At 37.6% G+C, this 17,895-nt stretch overlaps 1 protein-coding gene across 2 annotated transcripts in view; it reads left to right on the top strand.

Annotated features, from left to right (window-relative positions):
* The window catches only part of AEBP2 (AE binding protein 2), a 49,536-nt gene that overhangs the window by 6,917 nt on the left and 24,724 nt on the right, over nt 1-17,895 (top strand). For both annotated transcript variants that reach the window (XM_054073142.1, XM_054073136.1), the window contains exons 2-3: nt 12,299-12,506; nt 14,964-15,071. In XM_054073142.1, the coding sequence (XP_053929117.1) occupies nt 12,299-12,506; nt 14,964-15,071 (316 nt within the window). The remainder of the gene's footprint in view (nt 1-12,298; nt 12,507-14,963; nt 15,072-17,895) is intronic.

Raw genomic sequence — 17,895 nt, 5'->3', positions numbered from 1 at the left:
CTTAAGAAAATGAAATATCAATATTACATGTTACGCATGCTGTTTATCATTTGGTTTGTGATATACTAAGACAGTGTTTACAATTCTCATAGTTATTTTGCAGAACTAAAGAACAACAAATAATTGGGGGAAAAAATTGAGGCATCTCAGTCGAGATCCTGGTGTACTTTTTTTCTAGTTCACAGTGGTAAAATAAATTATAAAAGAAAAAGACCTGGGATTTCTTTTCCCATATCTAATTTTCTTCTTTACACTAGAATTGAAGATCTTGGGTATCTTTTGTTAAACTTCAGTTGCTAATGTTTAATGGAAACTTTCTTTAATAGAAGTTGCTTAAGATATATGCAAAGATATTTTATAGTGAAAGAAGAGCAAAAGGTTTGGTATGATTTGAAAGTTGTCATCCTGATGCACCATAGAGAAGTGCTATAATTCAAATACCTTATGTAGTTTTAAAGGGAGTAAAATGCATCTAAATTGTTTGAGTAGAGAATTGTAAAAGATAAGATTATTGGCACATTCAGTTACTAAATATACTTTACCTAAATAAGAATGCAGCATAAAGAATCTCCACTTATTGTTAATTGTAACGTTTTTCCATGCAGCATTTTGTACAAATTACTAGTTCCCTTGTAATATTACCATAAAGTCCTTATTTTGATTGTTATAGTTTGTTGTGCTATAATCATGACTTAGATTCCAAATAAAAAAAATCTTAAAGATGCAAAGAAAATCTTTTCATTATGTATGCAGTAAACAGAGAAACCTAAACCTTTTTTCATTTGAAATAAAACTACTTTTGACATATCTTTAAGTCGACTTCCTTAGGCTAGCTTGCATGCCAAATTGTAGGTTAGATAAGTTTTACAAGTAGTAGTTAATTCAGTGTCCAGCAGAACTGGAGTCGGACCTTAATTTATGACCTTTCTATTATGAGTTGAGTTGATTAGTGGAGTTTTACTTTGCTGGCTTCTCTGCTTTTGATGCCTGGTAATACTTGAAGTAGCAACTCTTCAGTGAAGTACGAATAGACAAAGCTTCTACATTATGGAATGTTATCCTATCTATGTATTTTTTATTCGTTACTAAGTTGAACTTCATGTGATGGTAACTTAAACTGGAGGGGTTTTTTTAGGTCTTGTCTAGGAGTTTTGTGTCTTTCTTTGGTCATTTTGTTTTTTATGCTTATTTTCCAAGTGTTTGTGTTCTGAGAGTGAGGGAGGCTATCCTGAGAATGAGAAAGTAATAGTTGTAGCAGGTGAAGTTTCCTTGATACCATACCTGGAGGCTGTTAATTTCCAGTGCCCATTAGACTACTTCATATTGATTATGGTTCTTAGAATGTAAAGCACAGTTAAAAAAACCCAAAAAACTCAATTTTGGTGGTTCCTTAATGACTGGATATATTTCTTCTGTGGTTCTCTTAAGCTGTGCTAGTAAACATAGCTAGTAAACATACTGTTTTATCACTAAAGATTAAAAATTATGAACCACTTGTTGCTGTTCCATAACTTTCCAAGGAGATTATCAAGTCGAAGATAATGCGTTTCCCAGAAATGAAAGTAAATTTTTTTGTTTCTGTGAGGCAGAACATCTTACAGTTTCTTGTTTTGTATAATCCTTTTGCATATGCAGTCTTTGTGTTGTCACGTCACAAGGCGTGCATATTCAACCTGCTTTACCCTTTCGTTACTCTCCTGATATTTTGTCATTCCAGGTTTCTTTATTTTGTTACCGGTTGCTCTGTAGGCTACAAATATTGCAATAACCTGGATTTGTGTTATGTAAATGTTATGAGCCCAAATACTGTAGGGTTAACAATCTAAATAATCAAAGTAAGTGATTCAGGAGAGTGGAAACAGTTCTAGAGATGGTGATTCATATCGTACTTTCTCAGTCTTGTTTTGTTTCCTGTGTATGTTTATTTTAGTTCCTTCAATTTCTGTATCTTGAAGAGTTTTTCCCTCTTCTTCCTTACCCCCCCCCATGTATTTTCAGTCTGGAGTGTTTGCAGTGTCACTCCGTTCTCTAGATATTTATACCTGATCTAGGCATAGCTTTACTCCAAGATAAGCTGCTGCTTCAAAAAGGATTTCAAAACAAGTTTTTTTGTTATCGCTGCATAAAATTTGCTCCCTTAACTGTTCCATTTTCCTCTATGCCAATTTCTCATTAGTCATATTACTATACAGGTATCCAATAAAGAGTTTTGCACTCTTGTTTTTAAGATTGATTTTTGTAATAGTTTTTGAGTCTTGTTCATTTAGTGAAGTTTTTGTTAGAATAACTTAATCTGTGTAAAATCTGTAGGTTTGATTTTCTAAAACATACCTAAGCGATCTAAAAGCATGAGTGCTCTCAAGTGAGTGAGTACTCCCTTAAATCGTGCATTCCTGGAAATCATGGTCTTTTTTCCTTTGTCTAGAAGTTGCCTTGATGTTTATTTATTTAAAGGTATTGAGAACCTGAAGGTGCTTCTGGACAATGCTAGATTGCAAATCACTGTTATTTCCCTTTTCTGCCTCTCTTAACCTTTTAGTATTACATTTGCTGGGTTGATTCTCCCTCACTTACAAAGTAACTTTGCTGATTTATGCAATTTTTGTCTATGCCCTTTTTCCTCCCTTACCTCTGAAAAGCCACGGAGTCAGTTGCATTGTCTGATACCAGTAGTCTTTGTGGGTACAAGCTTCAGGAGCAGATGTGAACAGAAGGTACTGCTTTTAAAACACAGTGGTAGACTTTCACTTTATGTAGTTCTGGCTTATTGTTTTGATCCAGGTATTCTAATTCCTTGTTGCCATGTGAATTATCTTTATTTTTGGCAGCCGTTTAGGGTTCTGCGATCTGGTTTTTGTTCTGTTTTTGTAGTTCGTCAGCACACACTTTTTTTTCTTACTGTGGTAGATTTTCCTGAATTCAGAGGACTGTCATTATCAGTCATGAAATTATTTTGGATATTTAATTAAAGATAAATGATCTTCTCAGGAAAAGAAAAAAAAAACCTCTTTTCTGTCTACTTCTCTGGATTATTTGCTAGTTAGATAAAAAAAAGCTATAAGAGCTCTAAAATGTTATGACAGTTCCATACCACAATCCAACTACATCCATTGATGTTGCTTGTGGAACATAAATGTTTGACTTGGACAATTAAATTATGAAAATTTAGTAGTAGGAGTCTATCTGTTAGCAACGTAGGTGCAAAATAAAACATCAAATTTGCCAAAGATGTAACAAAATCGTAAGGCAAGTGTTAAAACCTTTCTGCTCTGTTACTGGCTCATAGTGGTTGCTCCTGTTTTGTGAACTCTTCATTTTTCTTAGTATCTGTTTTAATCTCACTTTTAAATTGGCACAATCATTTGGAGAGCATAAAGCAAAGATGAATTTTAATCTGCTTGGATACCTGCATATGGTTGCCTTGAGTCCTGCATTTTACTGCGTAGTGGTGCCTTGATGCCAGTATTCTGACAGTAACTTTCATAAAGAGATAGGCATTAAAGTTTGCTTAATATTCATTGAAGGCCTGCTCTCTCTCTCCCTTTCTCTCTCTCTCCCTTTCTCTCTCTCTCCCTTTCTCTCTCTCTCCCTTTCTCTCTCTCTCCCTTTCTCTCTCTCTCCCTTTCTCTCTCTCTCCCTTTCTCTCTCTCTCCCTTTCTCTCTCTCTCCCTTTCTCTCTCTCTCCCTTTCTCTCTCTCTCCCTTTCTCTCTCTCTCCCTTTCTCTCTCTCTCCCTTTCTCTCTCTCTCCCTTTCTCTCTCTCTCCCTTTCTCTCTCTCTCCCTTTCTCCCTCTCTCCCTTTCTCTCTCTCTCCCTTTCTCTCTCTCTCCCTTTCTCTCTCTCTCCCTTTCTCTCTCTCTCCCTTTCTCTCTCTCTCCCTTTCTCTCTCTCTCCCTTTCTCTCTCTCTCCCTTTCTCTCTCTCTCCCTTTCTCTCTCTCTCCCTTTCTCTCTCTCTCCCTTTCTCTCTCTCTCCCTTTCTCTCTCTCTCCCTTTCTCTCTCTCTCCCTTTCTCTCTCTCTCCCTTTCTCTCTCTCTCCCTTTCTCTCTCTCTCCCTTTCTCCCTCTCTCCCTTTCTCTCTCTCTCCCTTTCTCTCTCTCTCCCTTTCTCTCTCTCTCCCTTTCTCTCTCTCTCCCTTTCTCTCTCTCTCCCTTTCTCTCTCTCTCCCTTTCTCTCTCTCTCCCTTTCTCCCTCTCTCCCTTTCTCCCTCTCTCCCTTTCTCCCTCTCTCCCTTTCTCCCTCTCTCCCTTTCTCCCTCTCTCCCTTTCTCCCTCTCTCCCTTTCTCCCTCTCTCCCTTTCTCCCTCTCTCCCTTTCTCCCTCTCTCCCTTTCTCCCTCTCTCCCTTTCTCCCTCTCTCCCTCTCTCCCTCTCTCCCTCTCTCCCTTTCTCCCTCTCTCCCTTTCTCCCTCTCTCCCTTTCTCCCTCTCTCCCTTTCTCCCTCTCTCCCTCCCTCCCTCTCTCCCTCCCTCCCTCTCTCCCTCCCTCCCTCTCTCCCTCCCTCCCTCTCTCCCTCCCTCCCTCTCTCCCTCCCTCCCTCTCTCCCTCCCTCCCTCTCTCCCTCCCTCCCTCTCTCCCTCCCTCCCTCTCTCCCTCCCTCCCTCTCTCCCTCCCTCTCTCCCCCTTTCTCTTTTTCTCTCTCTTTCTCTTTCTCTCTTTCTTCCAGCGAGGTTTGTAGGATTTGGATTCTTGAATATTGATTATGCTTTTAATCTAGTCACAGGCAATCTTTTGTGGATTTGATGCTTTATCACTGTGTACTTTAGAAGAAGCTGTTTCTGAGGATTCTTCATTTAAATCAGTTTAGTGTTGGTTTTAGCAACCATGCCATGTATGTGCCCAAAAATCTCTGCTCATTTTTAATTTGTTGCTTGACAAGATGCAGTTATTTATTGTAGGATCTGTCACAGTTGTTTCCCTTGCTGTTAGTTGAAATCAGCTGAGTCCTTTGCTTACCTACTGAACATCTGGGGACTGGAAGCTAGGCATTCTCCTTAGAGGTACTGTAACTCTGAAATGAGCTCCTGTTGATCAAACCGAAATAGTGCTTGTTGACCCTCAAGGGCACGGTATAAGGCCCATCTGTTAGGTCTGAATTTTGCCTCGGGGAAGGTTGCTTCAGTTAAGGTCTAGAGGGAGTATGTTTAGCAGACATTAAAAGTATAATAGCAAATTGATTGGGTTTTGTGCATGTGTTCTGTGCCTGGCTCTACTCTTCCTTCAAGTAGACTGTCGCTAATGTGGGTTCATGGAAACTAAAACTGAAATTATGCTGTTATTCTTTTGTTTTTGTTGATAGTCCTTCTAGACTCCTGCTGCCTGTTGTTTTGAAAGAGTATAAGGAAAGGGAAACAACAAATTTTGGGCATTCCATTTATTAAATCAAATGGAAGGGGTTATTTGCAGTATTGAAGAAATTTATCTCCTTGGAAAGTGTCACGAATGATGTGTAATTCACAGTTTTCTTTAATATAGTAAGTCGCAGGCTCTTTATATTTTCATTGTCGTTTAGCTGTACATAGCAATTAGTGCCCAAGTATACATGTGATAAAATATATGGTTTGAAATTTATGCTTTTTAAATTGGGAATAGTTTGGATTTTCTTTTCCTTATACAAAATGTTCATATTTACTTGACTCCAACAGTGGCTTAATTTTGCACTGAACTTTAAAGGAAGAGAATAATCCAGGGCTTAAAATGCTTGAACTTTTTTTTTTGTTTCCTATAAAGTGAAAATGATTTGCAACTTCTTAGAAGACTTTAGCTATTATTTTTTGTCTCAGAATTATTTTAAAGTTCAATTTGGACTGAATTTAACCAGCTTAGATGCATTTGGTTCAGATGAATATATAGATTGTGCAGGTACCAACCTTTTAACATGAAAGTGATGCTAAAAAAATCTTAATCTTGATTTTGACGATGTATCATTTCTAGCTACTGATACAGTAGGTACAGGTAAAAATAAGACCTGAAACAGTGCCTCTGAGGCAATGATTCCTCTGTTTAAGCTTACATTAATGTTGTTGCTTAATGAAAATGCTGTAAATGTTAGTATAATTTCAGAGCTGCTGATCTCTTGTTAGAGGGAAAAATTGTAGGAGGAGGGGAAAAAGGTCTGACTCTTAGTAAGATTCTGTGTTTTCAGTTCTGCCTTTCTGCGTTTGGAAGCCACTGTTTGCCAGTGTTGCAGACTTGGTAAAGTGAGGTGTGGGTTTACTAAGGCATTTGGCTTTCACCTGTAGTGCTGTAATTTTTACTTAGTTGATTATGGCGCTTTGCTTAGGATGAAAATAGGGATAACATAAGCTCGAAGACTACATTGTGTTTGCTGTAACAGTTTTAAATTTTAGTAATTAGTGAGTCTTTTAAATGGTGGTTCTTAAAAACAGCTATTGTGTATGCAGGCTCTCTCCAGCAGTGACTGTTTTTGATGCTTTATTGTTTGGGATGACCCCTGAGTTGAACTCTCTGAAACTGAAATGTCTAATGTTCTTCATCAGGCTATGGTCTATAGATCCATTACAATGGAGCTGGAGCCTGCTTACAGCTTGGGAGCAAACCCAGATCTGTCTGTCAGTAGCAATAGGGGAATGCCACAAGCTTTTAAGTTCTACTCGTGTCATTCTGCTTTGATAGTGACAGTCAGGATTTAAACAGATATCTCCCAGCTGGGGAAAAAGGCAGAAAAAACTTGCTTTAACTTATTTAGCTAAAAAGTTGTTTCAGTGTTTGTTCCATTACCAGTAGTTTGCCATAATGCCTGTTTTCCTTATTTTGTTCAGTTTTCTGCTCTTTTATACACTTCAGTACTTTCCCACTTACAGGCTTTGTGAATTTCAGATGAGAAGGAAGTAATTTCCATTACTACCTTCCCTTTGTGAAGGAACTTTTCCCTCTCTTCTATCGACCCAAGCAGCTAGAAGATCAGATTGGCTTAAAAAAATCCCTGTTCATAGATTGATAGATATACAGACTCTATTTTAGTAGTCCAGGTTTCCTCAGGCTGAGTTGGTGTGCTTCCACGCTTTTCCTCAAGAAAAGATTCAAGTGAGCTATATAAGATGATGGAGGATGTGCATACGTCCTACCCACTTGCTTGTCCTGTCCTCATACCCTTTCTGAAATTGCAAGAAACAAAAAATGGTTAACAGAAACAGTGTTGCAGTTAAGTCTTCTCAAACTTAGCAGCAGCTGCATCTCTGACTGTAAAATTTGCCATTGTCTTTCTGCTTCATCTTGAAATGGCAGGTCAAGGGCAGGAGGCCTCCCAAGTCAGTGTGTTGTCTGATGTTATATATGCTGCAAAGTTTCATCTGAAAAGCTTCTTGATATTTTCTCAGTGTGTGGGAGACTAGAGAAAATGTACACATGTTTGAGCTGCACAGGGCAGTATGACGAAGAGGAAAGATGTTGCTGTTCTTTCACAGATTCTCTTTGCAGGTTTTACCTCTTTCCTGGGTGACCCAAAACTTGCTAGAGGAGAAAGATAGAAACTAATTCTAGGCTGTCAGCGCTGTGAGGTGCCGGTTCACCTGAAATATGTTGGTTCTGGAGCCACAGAAGAAAAAACAAATCAGAAAGTCATTTTACCTCTCTATTTAATGGATTATTTCTAGAGAAGGAATGTGTCAAGGCAGTGAGTTTCTTGAATTTTGGCAGAGCCCATCAAGAGAACCACCAGAAAACAGTGATCTCTTCTTGTGTGAATTGGCCATTTCATTCTATAAGTAATTTAACTATTTTTATAGTAGGTCCTGTTACAGCAATGTTTGCGTGTACTCTTTAATGTCTTGCATGAAGTTCTTCAAGCTAAAAAAAGGGCATTCCCTCTTAAATTAAATACTGATCTGTTCTCAATCAAGTGAATTTGAGTTAATTTTTTTAGGACTATAACTTGAATAGATTATAGAATTGTAATCCAATGTAGTACTTCATCCTCAATTTCCAAGAAATTCTATATGCTGTGACTTTAAGTGCTACGGACAATTTTTTTTTTTTATTCTAGTTCCTCTGAAGCCTAATTTTGATACTGTGTATGTAACGCTAATCTTTTAGCCCTTAGCCAAGGCTTAGGCTCTTGGAACCAAACCAAGCAAACATTTAAATTATTATAACTAAATCGAGTTTCAAAATGTTATTGGTTTCTCAAGTTATTAATAACCCTATTTATCAGAGTATCTTTTGCTGAATCAGTATTGCTAGTTAACTCCATGTGTTTTTCTTCAAACACAAGAGTAATTTTCTACAGGTAGAATAGTGTTAAAAAAACACCTAAGTATTTGCATTCTTTATCCTGAAAAAAGACAAGTGATTTTGTATTGTAAGGTGATCAAGGTATGTTGCATTGCATTTATAATATGAAATAAGCTCATGTTACAGGTTCATCAATTGGAGTTGTTCCCATCTGTGCTTGGAGAAATTAACCAGATTGCATGCCTGTGAACTGGAGAAACCATGCACATCTGCCTGAGTGCACACTTCTCCACCTGCTTCTCCACATGTTCTTTCTCAAAACTCATTCTGCGTTACGTTTTCTTGTTACTTTCTCACTTAAGACCAGGCTGTAAAACTAGAAAACCGTTGAGACAACTATGCAGAAGACTCCTTCATGGTCTCACTACAAGAAAGCTACTGGGGTGCTGCAGCGCTTCCAGAGGAGAGCAACAAAGCTGGTGAAGGGGGTGGAGAACAAGTCTTACGAGGAGCAGTTGAGGGAACTGGGGGTGTTTAGTCTGGAGGAGGCTGAGGGGGAAACCTTATAACTGTCTACAACTGCCTGAAAGGAAGTTCTAGCAAGGTTGGTGTTGGTCTCTGCTCCCAAGTGATAGGCAATAGGGTCAGAGGAATTAGCCTCAAATTGTGCCAGGGGAGGTTCAGATAGGACATTAAGAAAAATTTCTTCTCTGAAAGGTTTATTGGACACTGGTACAGGCTGCCCAGGGAGGTGGTTGTCACCATCCCTGGAGGTGTTTAGCAGGTGGGTAGACGGAATTGCTTAGGAATATGATTTAGTAGTGGACAGGAACAGTTGGATTCAATCATCTCAAAGGTTTTTTCCTTCCTAGTGGTTCTATGATTCTACAATGCTGTTAGTGAATATAGAAACTCGGACTGACTATAAATAGCTTGGAAGTTGCAACTCCTACTTAAAGTACTAAAATACAGTAATACTTTTCAACTGTGAGAAAGTTAGGGTTACTGATCCACATGAAATGATCTGAGACAGCAACTGCATGAGTGCTGTATCTGCAGTGCTTTGCCATCCTTCGTTAAGCAGCTTCCTGTTGCAGCCACTGATATGCACAACATTGCTGTAGGTGATAGAAGTGGTCAGGTTATATGCCATCTTGTATGCATTCAAACCTACTTCTAAGTACTGATTTTGAGAAAAATGTATTTGGATAACACAAACTCGGGCATATGTGGGGTCACATTTAATTATTTATTAATTTTTCCTATGATCCTATTGGTAAAACAGTGTTATGAAAGAAAAGTTTACAGCTTTTACTCTTGGGGCTAAACTTCGGCTTAGGCCTCAGCTGAGGAAGGAGAAGATATCGGTATCCTAGTTGTATCTATTGTGGGCCTGATGTGGAAAGAAAAAAATGGGATTGCTTGCATCATATTTTGCATTTAAAGATTCTGACCATTTCCTGGAGGGATCCTAAACTGCCATTACTGTATTAGCTGTAGTTAGTGGATGTTAATGCTGGTGGGACTGATAGCTTCAGCTCATTGCTAGAGTGCTAGTTGCATATTTTTTTGACATTTCTGGCAAATATAAAGTAAACATTTTGGGAAAAGCTGTGATATGGAACAGATTGAAAGCCATATCTGTAGCTTCCATTGTCCTCCTTTTTTTTAATTTGCTAGACAATGATTGTGAGCTTGTATGTATGTCATAAAAGGAAAGGAATCGAGGCTGCTTGGGGGAGGTGGGGGGGAAGCATGGAAAGCTGTGGGTATAGAAAAGGGATGAAAATAAAAGTAGTGGGCACATAGCAAAATGCTGTGTAGCAGCAAAGAGTGGTATGACTTCCGTGGGTAGGAGTCAGGCTGTGTAAATTGTTAGATCTTCTTGAAATTAGGAGGGAGTGTGGAAAAAGCATGTGATATTCATATAGTGCTTAGGAAGTATGTATTTAATATACTTTTACTAAAGCAAAAAAAGTTGAAAAGGTCTTCAAAACATTCTTTTAAACTTGGAAAACAAAGACATAAGAATAGTTGGTCAGTTTTGATAATATGAGGAGACTAAGGGGTTGGAAGATGATTTTTAAGGATCTGTGCTTGGGATATTGTAGTCAACATTTCCATAAGTGTTACCTCACTGTTATTGCTCAGATCAGAGTTTGTTCATGAAACCAGATTACTTATGGTAGTTAAAACAAAAGGTTAACTGGAAAGCATTGACTAAAGCAAGATATTTTTGATAAATGTAGTGGCATCCACATGGTGAGTGAGTGGAGGAAATGTAAACAAGGCAAATACCTATGATGATTTCAAAATCTGTTGCTGGAAAAGACTAGTAGTGATTAAAAGATACAGATGATATGAGAAATTGTTAGTAAAGGCTTTTAGAACAAAAAAGCAAACATGCTAATGATGTCTTCAGATTTTGAATAATAGTGTAGATTTTTTTTTAAATCTGTCTGAATGTGTAATAGAACAATAAAGGGTGTGTAAAGAGTGATGGTCAAAAATACAGAACAGTACCTAATACCTTTAAAAGTAGAAAGCTTAAGCATAGAAATTACATGCAAGAGGTGAGGGAGAAAAGGGATATAATTAGAGTTAGAAAATCACAAATATTATATAGAACTCAATAGGAAATTATTATTTTACTTCTTTAAAGTAATGTAATTATTCTTTTTGTCCTTGCACTTTGCCCAAGAATATGTAAAGACACTTGTGTGTAAATTATTGCTGCATAGTGGGCTGTGTTAGAAAAAGTTATCTATATGTTTAATAGAAGTGATTCTTCACTTCTACCTACCACTGTTAAGACTGTCCGGATTACTGTGTCCGGTTTGAGACGCATCCCAGATATGCACGTACTGGAGAGGATCTGGTGGAGGGTCTCCAAGATAGTTAGAAGCTCAAACAAATGCTATAGGATAAGAAGGGCAAGGGTTTTGCTGTTTTCAGTGACCTCGTAGGGATAATGAGCAAAGGAGGAGTCAAGAGTTCTCAACCCTGTAGCTGCCACAAATGAGAGGCAACAGACGTAAGCTGCAATACTGGAAATTCTGAGATGTTGGGAAATTTCCCCCTTCCCCACTACGAGGTTAGCGAGACATTGGAAAAGTTCTTATGAAAGGTAGCAGAAACTCCAGCCTTTGAAAACGTCCATAAGCAGCTCAGCTAGAGAAGACCACAAGCAAACTGATCTCACTTGCTCCTGTTTGAGCACGAGATTTGGTTACTTGATTTTCTGAGGTCCTCTCAAGTTGTGGCTTTGTGGAAGACAAACCCAAAGATTTTAAACGGCAGTGAACAGGGTGACAAGGTAAAAAAAAAAAAAAAATATCAATAGCTATTTAATTTTTAACTAGGAAGAATATCCATCAATTTGTGTATTTTTGATTATATATGGAAAAGCACACGCTGCTTTTTTTTTTTCTGGTCCAGTTTAATCCTTGCCTCTATCTGCCAAGATACAGAGCAGAACGGCTGACAAAACTGGCCGCGTAGTCCCACTGCTGTGTCTGGCTTCTCTGGAAAGTTTTAGAACAAAACCCACAGAACAAAAAGCATTAGTTTAGACCATGCATGTGATGGGCACCATGCTGGGGCAAGTGTGGGAGTACCTTAAAGCTTCTGCAGAACTCCAGTGCTGTATTCTTTCTAAGGATGTAGTGTTAGCAGTGAGTGCTGTAGTAGATAACATCTCCAGTCTGACACAGCATTCCTTTTTATTTTTTTTTTCTTCCCTTTATTAACCCACCCCTCCCCTCCTTCTTCTCTCCTGGGAAATAAAAGTAATGAATGGCTGTTTAATGTAGCTTAAAAATGGTTTTGTTAATCACATGAGAGTTAATTTTCTGACAAGTCAGTAAATGGGAGAATTTTCCATCTCCGTTTTGATGCCAGTATCCAGAAGAAGTCGACTAATAGTAGCTATATCCTGACTGTACATGTCTTATGAAGTGATGAACCACAATAAGTTTGTGTAAGATTTTCTTTGCATCTTGTCTGAACAAAACCCCAAAGAGCTATAATTCTTATTTGTTCTCTTAATGTGCAACAAATGCCAACTTCCTTTTTGTGTTTTGTTTTGTTTTTTTTTTTTTTTGTTACAGCATAAGCAGCACTATTATGGATGTAGACAGCACAATTTCCAGTGGACGTTCAACTCCGGTTATGATGAATGGACAAGGAGTTCCTGCCTCCTCCACAAAAAGCATTGCTTATAACTGTTGTTGGGACCACTGCCATGCTTGCTTCAGCTCCAGTCCAGATTTGGCAGATCACATTCGCTCGATACATGTGGATGGTCAACGAGGAGGGGTTAGTGTTACTTTTCTTTGCTCCCTATTTCTTAGTTTCCACTGTAATGGCATAGCAAATTTTGTGCTTTAAAGTATAATTTCTGTAGGTAGCGGCACTAAGGTTGGGCATTCAGCAGTCTGATATTAGGCATTCAACTGTTGTTTTTTAAATAGTTGACTTAATTTACTATTCTGTGTTTTTAATTGAATGCCTAGCTTTAGAAGTGTAGTCAGTTTTTTGTAATAAATGATTTGAGGCTGTTGGTTTCTTGAAAGTTATGCTAACTTCTCAGCATCCTGAGGCTATCTTAAAGTGCTTATATTTGGAATTCATTTTCTTAAAGTCGTTAGTGTACCTGTTACTGTGTGTGAATTAAGCCAATGTCATATCTTGATTATTTTTGAGTGGAGTCTCACTAAAGATAAAACATATACAGAATGTATCATAGGGAAGATGTAAGACTTATTTACTGGAGAGTACAGTCTTAATAAAACAGCTGTTGTCTGTAATACTGATGGCAATTATACCTTCAATGTAATGGCATTTAGTGTTTGGGTTTTTTTTTAATTGAAGGGCATATATGATCCTGCAAATTTCAGTGTAATCCCTGGTCAAATTGTGCAATTTTCATTGATCTCACAACTTTACTATTTCAAAACATCTTCTAATAGAGTAATTTCAACTCTGTACTTAAATACCAGCCCCTCCCCAACTTCTCAAATTACTTTTGCCTGGAACACGTTGTGTAAACTACCTTTACATCAAACAAAAGCAATCTGCCTGCTTTCAGCACTATACCTTGCAGCTCTTTAATTTCTTGAGGGCAAATATCAACTCTTAACCTAGAACATTCATTATCTTTTGAATTTTTAGCCTGCCACTTATCCAGAAGTAAAATGTTAGGCCATTACATTTTATCTTGAGTGAATAAGAGTTTTATATGAAATGGTAATATGCATTACTTTAAGTAATTTTTCTAATTGTGTCACTGAGACAGCCGTGACTCTGGTTGTGTTTAGCTGATGGTTTTTGGTATGATTGAACTTTCATCTTCATATTTGGTGACTTCTTTCAGTCCGGGCTCAAAGCTGAATCATCTGTCCAGTGACCTGGCATTTTAGCCACTCATGAGATCATTTCTGTAATTCTGTTCGTGGGTTTATAGAAGTGTTATATGCATCCTGGATGAAACAAATGGATGAAGGGTACTGGTATCCTGTGGGTTTTCACATAACTGCATCTCCAGGGGTGTCTGTTGTCCCGTACATAAGCTCTTTTCATTTCTTAAGAAGGAACTGAAAGATGTGTTATTGTATTATATTTCTGTTCCTGTATATTCTGTGTGATATGATTTGTGGGTCTTTTTATTTCAAAAATGTTAGACTGTATTTGTCTTTCTGAAAGAGGAGCTTGTTGGAAGCATCAAGTGTCTCTGAACTGTTGCCTTCAGTTCACACTTCTTATGCCCCCTACTGGAGTTGGTTTATTTTTCTAGAAGTTCTTCAATTTGATTATGTGGAAGGGGACTGCTCCTGGTTTTTTTTTTTTTGTTTCAAGGATTTGTCTGCCACCTGCTGGCGAGGTGTTTAAGTGGTGTTAGATAAATTGTGGATTTGTTTGGATTTCAGATGTTACTTAACTCTACAAGGACTGTGAATCTGAAGAGAAAGTGGGGCTAGTGACTGCTTATTAAGTACTTAAAAGCAATGGGATAAACACCCTTGTATGGCAAAATGTATATTTTCAAGATAATACTTGAAAATATGTCTCCAAACCAAACCAGTTAGATTGTAAGGAGCTCAGGAAACTTTTTGACTAAATAGTTTTACTTCCCAAAAGTTGTTTTTCAGAAGTATTTTGGATTCAGCCTTTTGACAAGGGTTCCCAAGATGCCTTGCTTGGACTTTTGCTGGGTTGTTGTAGAAACAAGTGCTTGTTCTTTTGGAGGGATTGCACTTGCATGATCTGTAACTTCAAATAATATACTCTTTTGCTGCATGCCCTGCAGTCTGCAGTTGCTGATGGAAATACTGGGACAGTTAGGGAGCAGTTACAGAGCCTGGCATCTTGGAAATTCCAAGGGATCTTGAACTGAGGAGCAGCAGACACCAAAAGTTTAGGGGGTTGGGTCTTGTGTATCAGTAGGTTTGGATCAGTCACATCAGTATCGGGTGGATATAGATGTTGAATGCAAACACAAACTCTTTACAATGTGTACTGTGGCTCTTGATTGTATTTATCTGCAGGAGCATCTGTTTTTTTTATATTTTATTCCAGATGCCTGCTTTTTTGAACACTTATGGTTGTAATTCTTTCCTTGATGATACAAGAATTGTGTTGGAAAATAAATTGTTATTGTTTAAAATTCTTTGAAGCACTTCATATTGTGGAAACAGGCTTCTTTGCTAGTCTGGGTTTTTTTTTTTTACTGTTTTATTTGACTTGTGTAAACTTACCACATTTTTACTCTATTAGGTGTTTGTTTGCTTATGGAAAGGTTGCAAAGTATATAATACACCTTCAACAAGTCAAAGTTGGTTGCAGAGGCATATGCTGACACACAGCGGGGACAAACCTTTCAAGGTAAGGTTCTCTAAAATATAGCATCCTTTATTTTAGGAGCGATCCTGTTTATTTTTCCGAGTACAGTGTATAAATTGAAAAATTTATTCTTAAGTATCCAGTGAGCTGAGCTGCCTTCCTTGCAGTGATAGTGCACAGAGTTCCTGTTCTTATGAGAAGTGGTGAAGATACAGTTATTGCTTCTCTGTCCCTGTTTCTATTAATCTGTTATTGGTAGAGTGTAAAAGTGAAGAGTGCAAAAGTTCAATTTTCTACATATTTTCCAGTTGAGCTGCTTACACTGTAACAAGTTAGAGATTTCGCCTCGTCCTTTACACTTGTACGTTAAACTTTGGATCATGCCTGATGGTGCACATTCTGTGCTTGAATAAGAGCTGGTTTTGTCAACAAAATTCAGTTGAAGCAGTCAATGACTATGGTTAACACCTCTGAGAATAATAAGGAAGTCAGGAATGCAGGACCGTTGAACTGACTGTATTTCCTGCATAGTATTTTCTAACTTTCTCTTTCTTTCTCCCCCTAATCTGTACCTGCAATTCTAGGTATTAGTAGTGTTTATCATTCCCATATCCACCAATCCGTTACTAATGAGTTGCTTCATCCTCTTATGGATACAGTTGGGGCAGTTCATAGCTGTCAGTCCTGGATCACTTGATGGTAAGTCCCACCCACACTACTTCAGAGTGAAGTTCTTCCATTTAGGATACAAAAATGAATTAGGGTTTGGGGTTTTTTTTAAGTTTAGGTAGCATTTTATGCCCTCCTCTCCACACTCTCCAACCCCACCAAGTTTTAGTGACTGTTTCTCTACTTCCCTCTCTTCTCTTTCTTTTCAGGTAATATTGTCTGCCTTTAATAATTTATTTATTTTAAGGCAGCTTTATTACTAAAAATATTTTCTGTTACAATGATATCTTCCAGAAGTTACTGCTACTGCATAGCTTATAACAGTAGTTATGACAGAAAACAAAACTAAGCCCAAAACCTAGAGAGTGAAAATAGTGTGTTGCGTGTGAAAGTGTTTTGGTTTTCTTCTTTTTTTTTTTTTTTTTAGTAAAGGTTAAACTTTTCCATACTGAAATTTGTAATTCAGTGTTAAAATTTCTGACTGAGAAAGTGAATGACAACAGGAAACTTGCTCTTGAGCTTGTTTGAAGGAATATGGTTAGCGTGCTTTTGGTAGCATAGCATAGGACTTATAGACCCATGAAATTTTGCAGATATGATTGTTCCAGCAACTGATCTAATCATAAGTGTTAATCCCTGAATAAAAGAAAATTAAAAAACACGTCTGTCAGGGAAAACGTGTACCATAGGTAGTCTTGTTTTGGGATTAAATATTTTATATACCTTCAAGTATAATGGCAAGCTTGAGTCTCAAAGGGAAGTCTCTTCCAGTAGGGTAGTTCTTATACTTACTTGGTCTAGATCAAGGAAACTCAGTTTTATAGACATTGGATTTAAAAAAGGTGGGTATAGCTCAGAAATAACAGTAGTACTTTTGTGAGTCAGTTACCTAGCAAAGTCTGTAAAAATTGGTATCCCAATTTTTTGGCTAGGCTGATTATGGCTAGAGCCCTAATATGGAAACCAGTTAGTTCTGATAGTAACAATCTTGTGCTAAATACGTGTTACTTCACAAGCTGATTTTCTGTACTATCTGGTTCTACTAAGGGAAAGAACAAAATACAGGCTAGGATTGCAGTAGTTAATAGTGATGGCTCAGTGTGTGTTACTTCAGCATTATTTCCTGCTGTTGTGTTGTTTTTAGTCCCCCTGTTTGTTTTTTTTAATCTCTGTATTTCTCAATCATTTCCTGGGGGCTTTGAATGGAGGATAATTGTGGTCTGAGTAGAATTTTGTAACATCTTTTGTTCCGCTGTCATTATGCTGAATATAGTCTTCAGGGCTCACGTGAGGTAGCCAAGTATGTAAGTGTCTGTGATAGCAACCTATTAATTAGCTAAGTCCCTTTCCTCGCTTGCTTCTTTTCTGTTACACACTTTTGTATCAGTCAGTATATGTCAAACACACTTACTTGAGTGTTCGATATTAGTCTTGATTGGTCCAAGAACAGCCATTACTAGTTGTTTTATGGCAGTCATTCAAAAACAGAGTGTTTCCATTTGGTGCGTTTAGGTGATGTAAGTCTTAATTGCTCACCTTCTAGGAAAAGCCAATTTTTTTCAAGTCAGAGTTCATTTAAGGACTGCTTGTTCTTGATGATTACTTCAGACAAAATATCTCCCAAAACCTAAATTTCAAGTGAAATTTCTATTGGCTTGTGAGAATATACTAGAGTTCTAGCGTAAAAGGAAGGAATCTATCATTTTAGAGAACTTACCTAGTCATTCTGCTTTATTTTAAAAATCAATTACTGTCAATTTTTGAGGAAAGCTGGAAAAGGTGTTAATGGAAGTAGTATAGCTGCATACTGTTTTCTGAAGAACTGCTCTTCAGGATATTAAGAAAAGCAAAGAATGTTAGCTAGGAAAGTGACAAAAGCATGGAAAATTTTCTTTTCTAATGGTAAAAGAACACTATAATTGTATGATGACTATAGGAGAGTAATATGGCAGTTGCTATACTTTTGTATTTCTAGTCAAAATAAGAGACAAAAATCTTTTCTTAAATTGAAAGGCAGTTGGGACTGTCTGAGGCATAAAGCTCTCCTTTACATTAGAACTCTGAAGGATATATCCCTGTCCTGGCATCCTTTTGGTTGCAAGTGGACTTATTTAATGTAGTTGCTTATTTGGGGTTTAATTAAATTTTTTTGTTACACACGTGTTGTCCTTCGATTAAAAGCTGTGTGTATCCAGCT

This window comes from Cuculus canorus, chromosome 1, assembly GCF_017976375.1.
Source record: "Cuculus canorus isolate bCucCan1 chromosome 1, bCucCan1.pri, whole genome shotgun sequence".
In the NCBI taxonomy this organism is placed as follows: Eukaryota; Metazoa; Chordata; class Aves; order Cuculiformes; family Cuculidae; genus Cuculus; species Cuculus canorus.
Note: the sequence above shows the minus strand (reverse complement) of the source record. Positions and strands in the feature narration are given on the sequence as shown.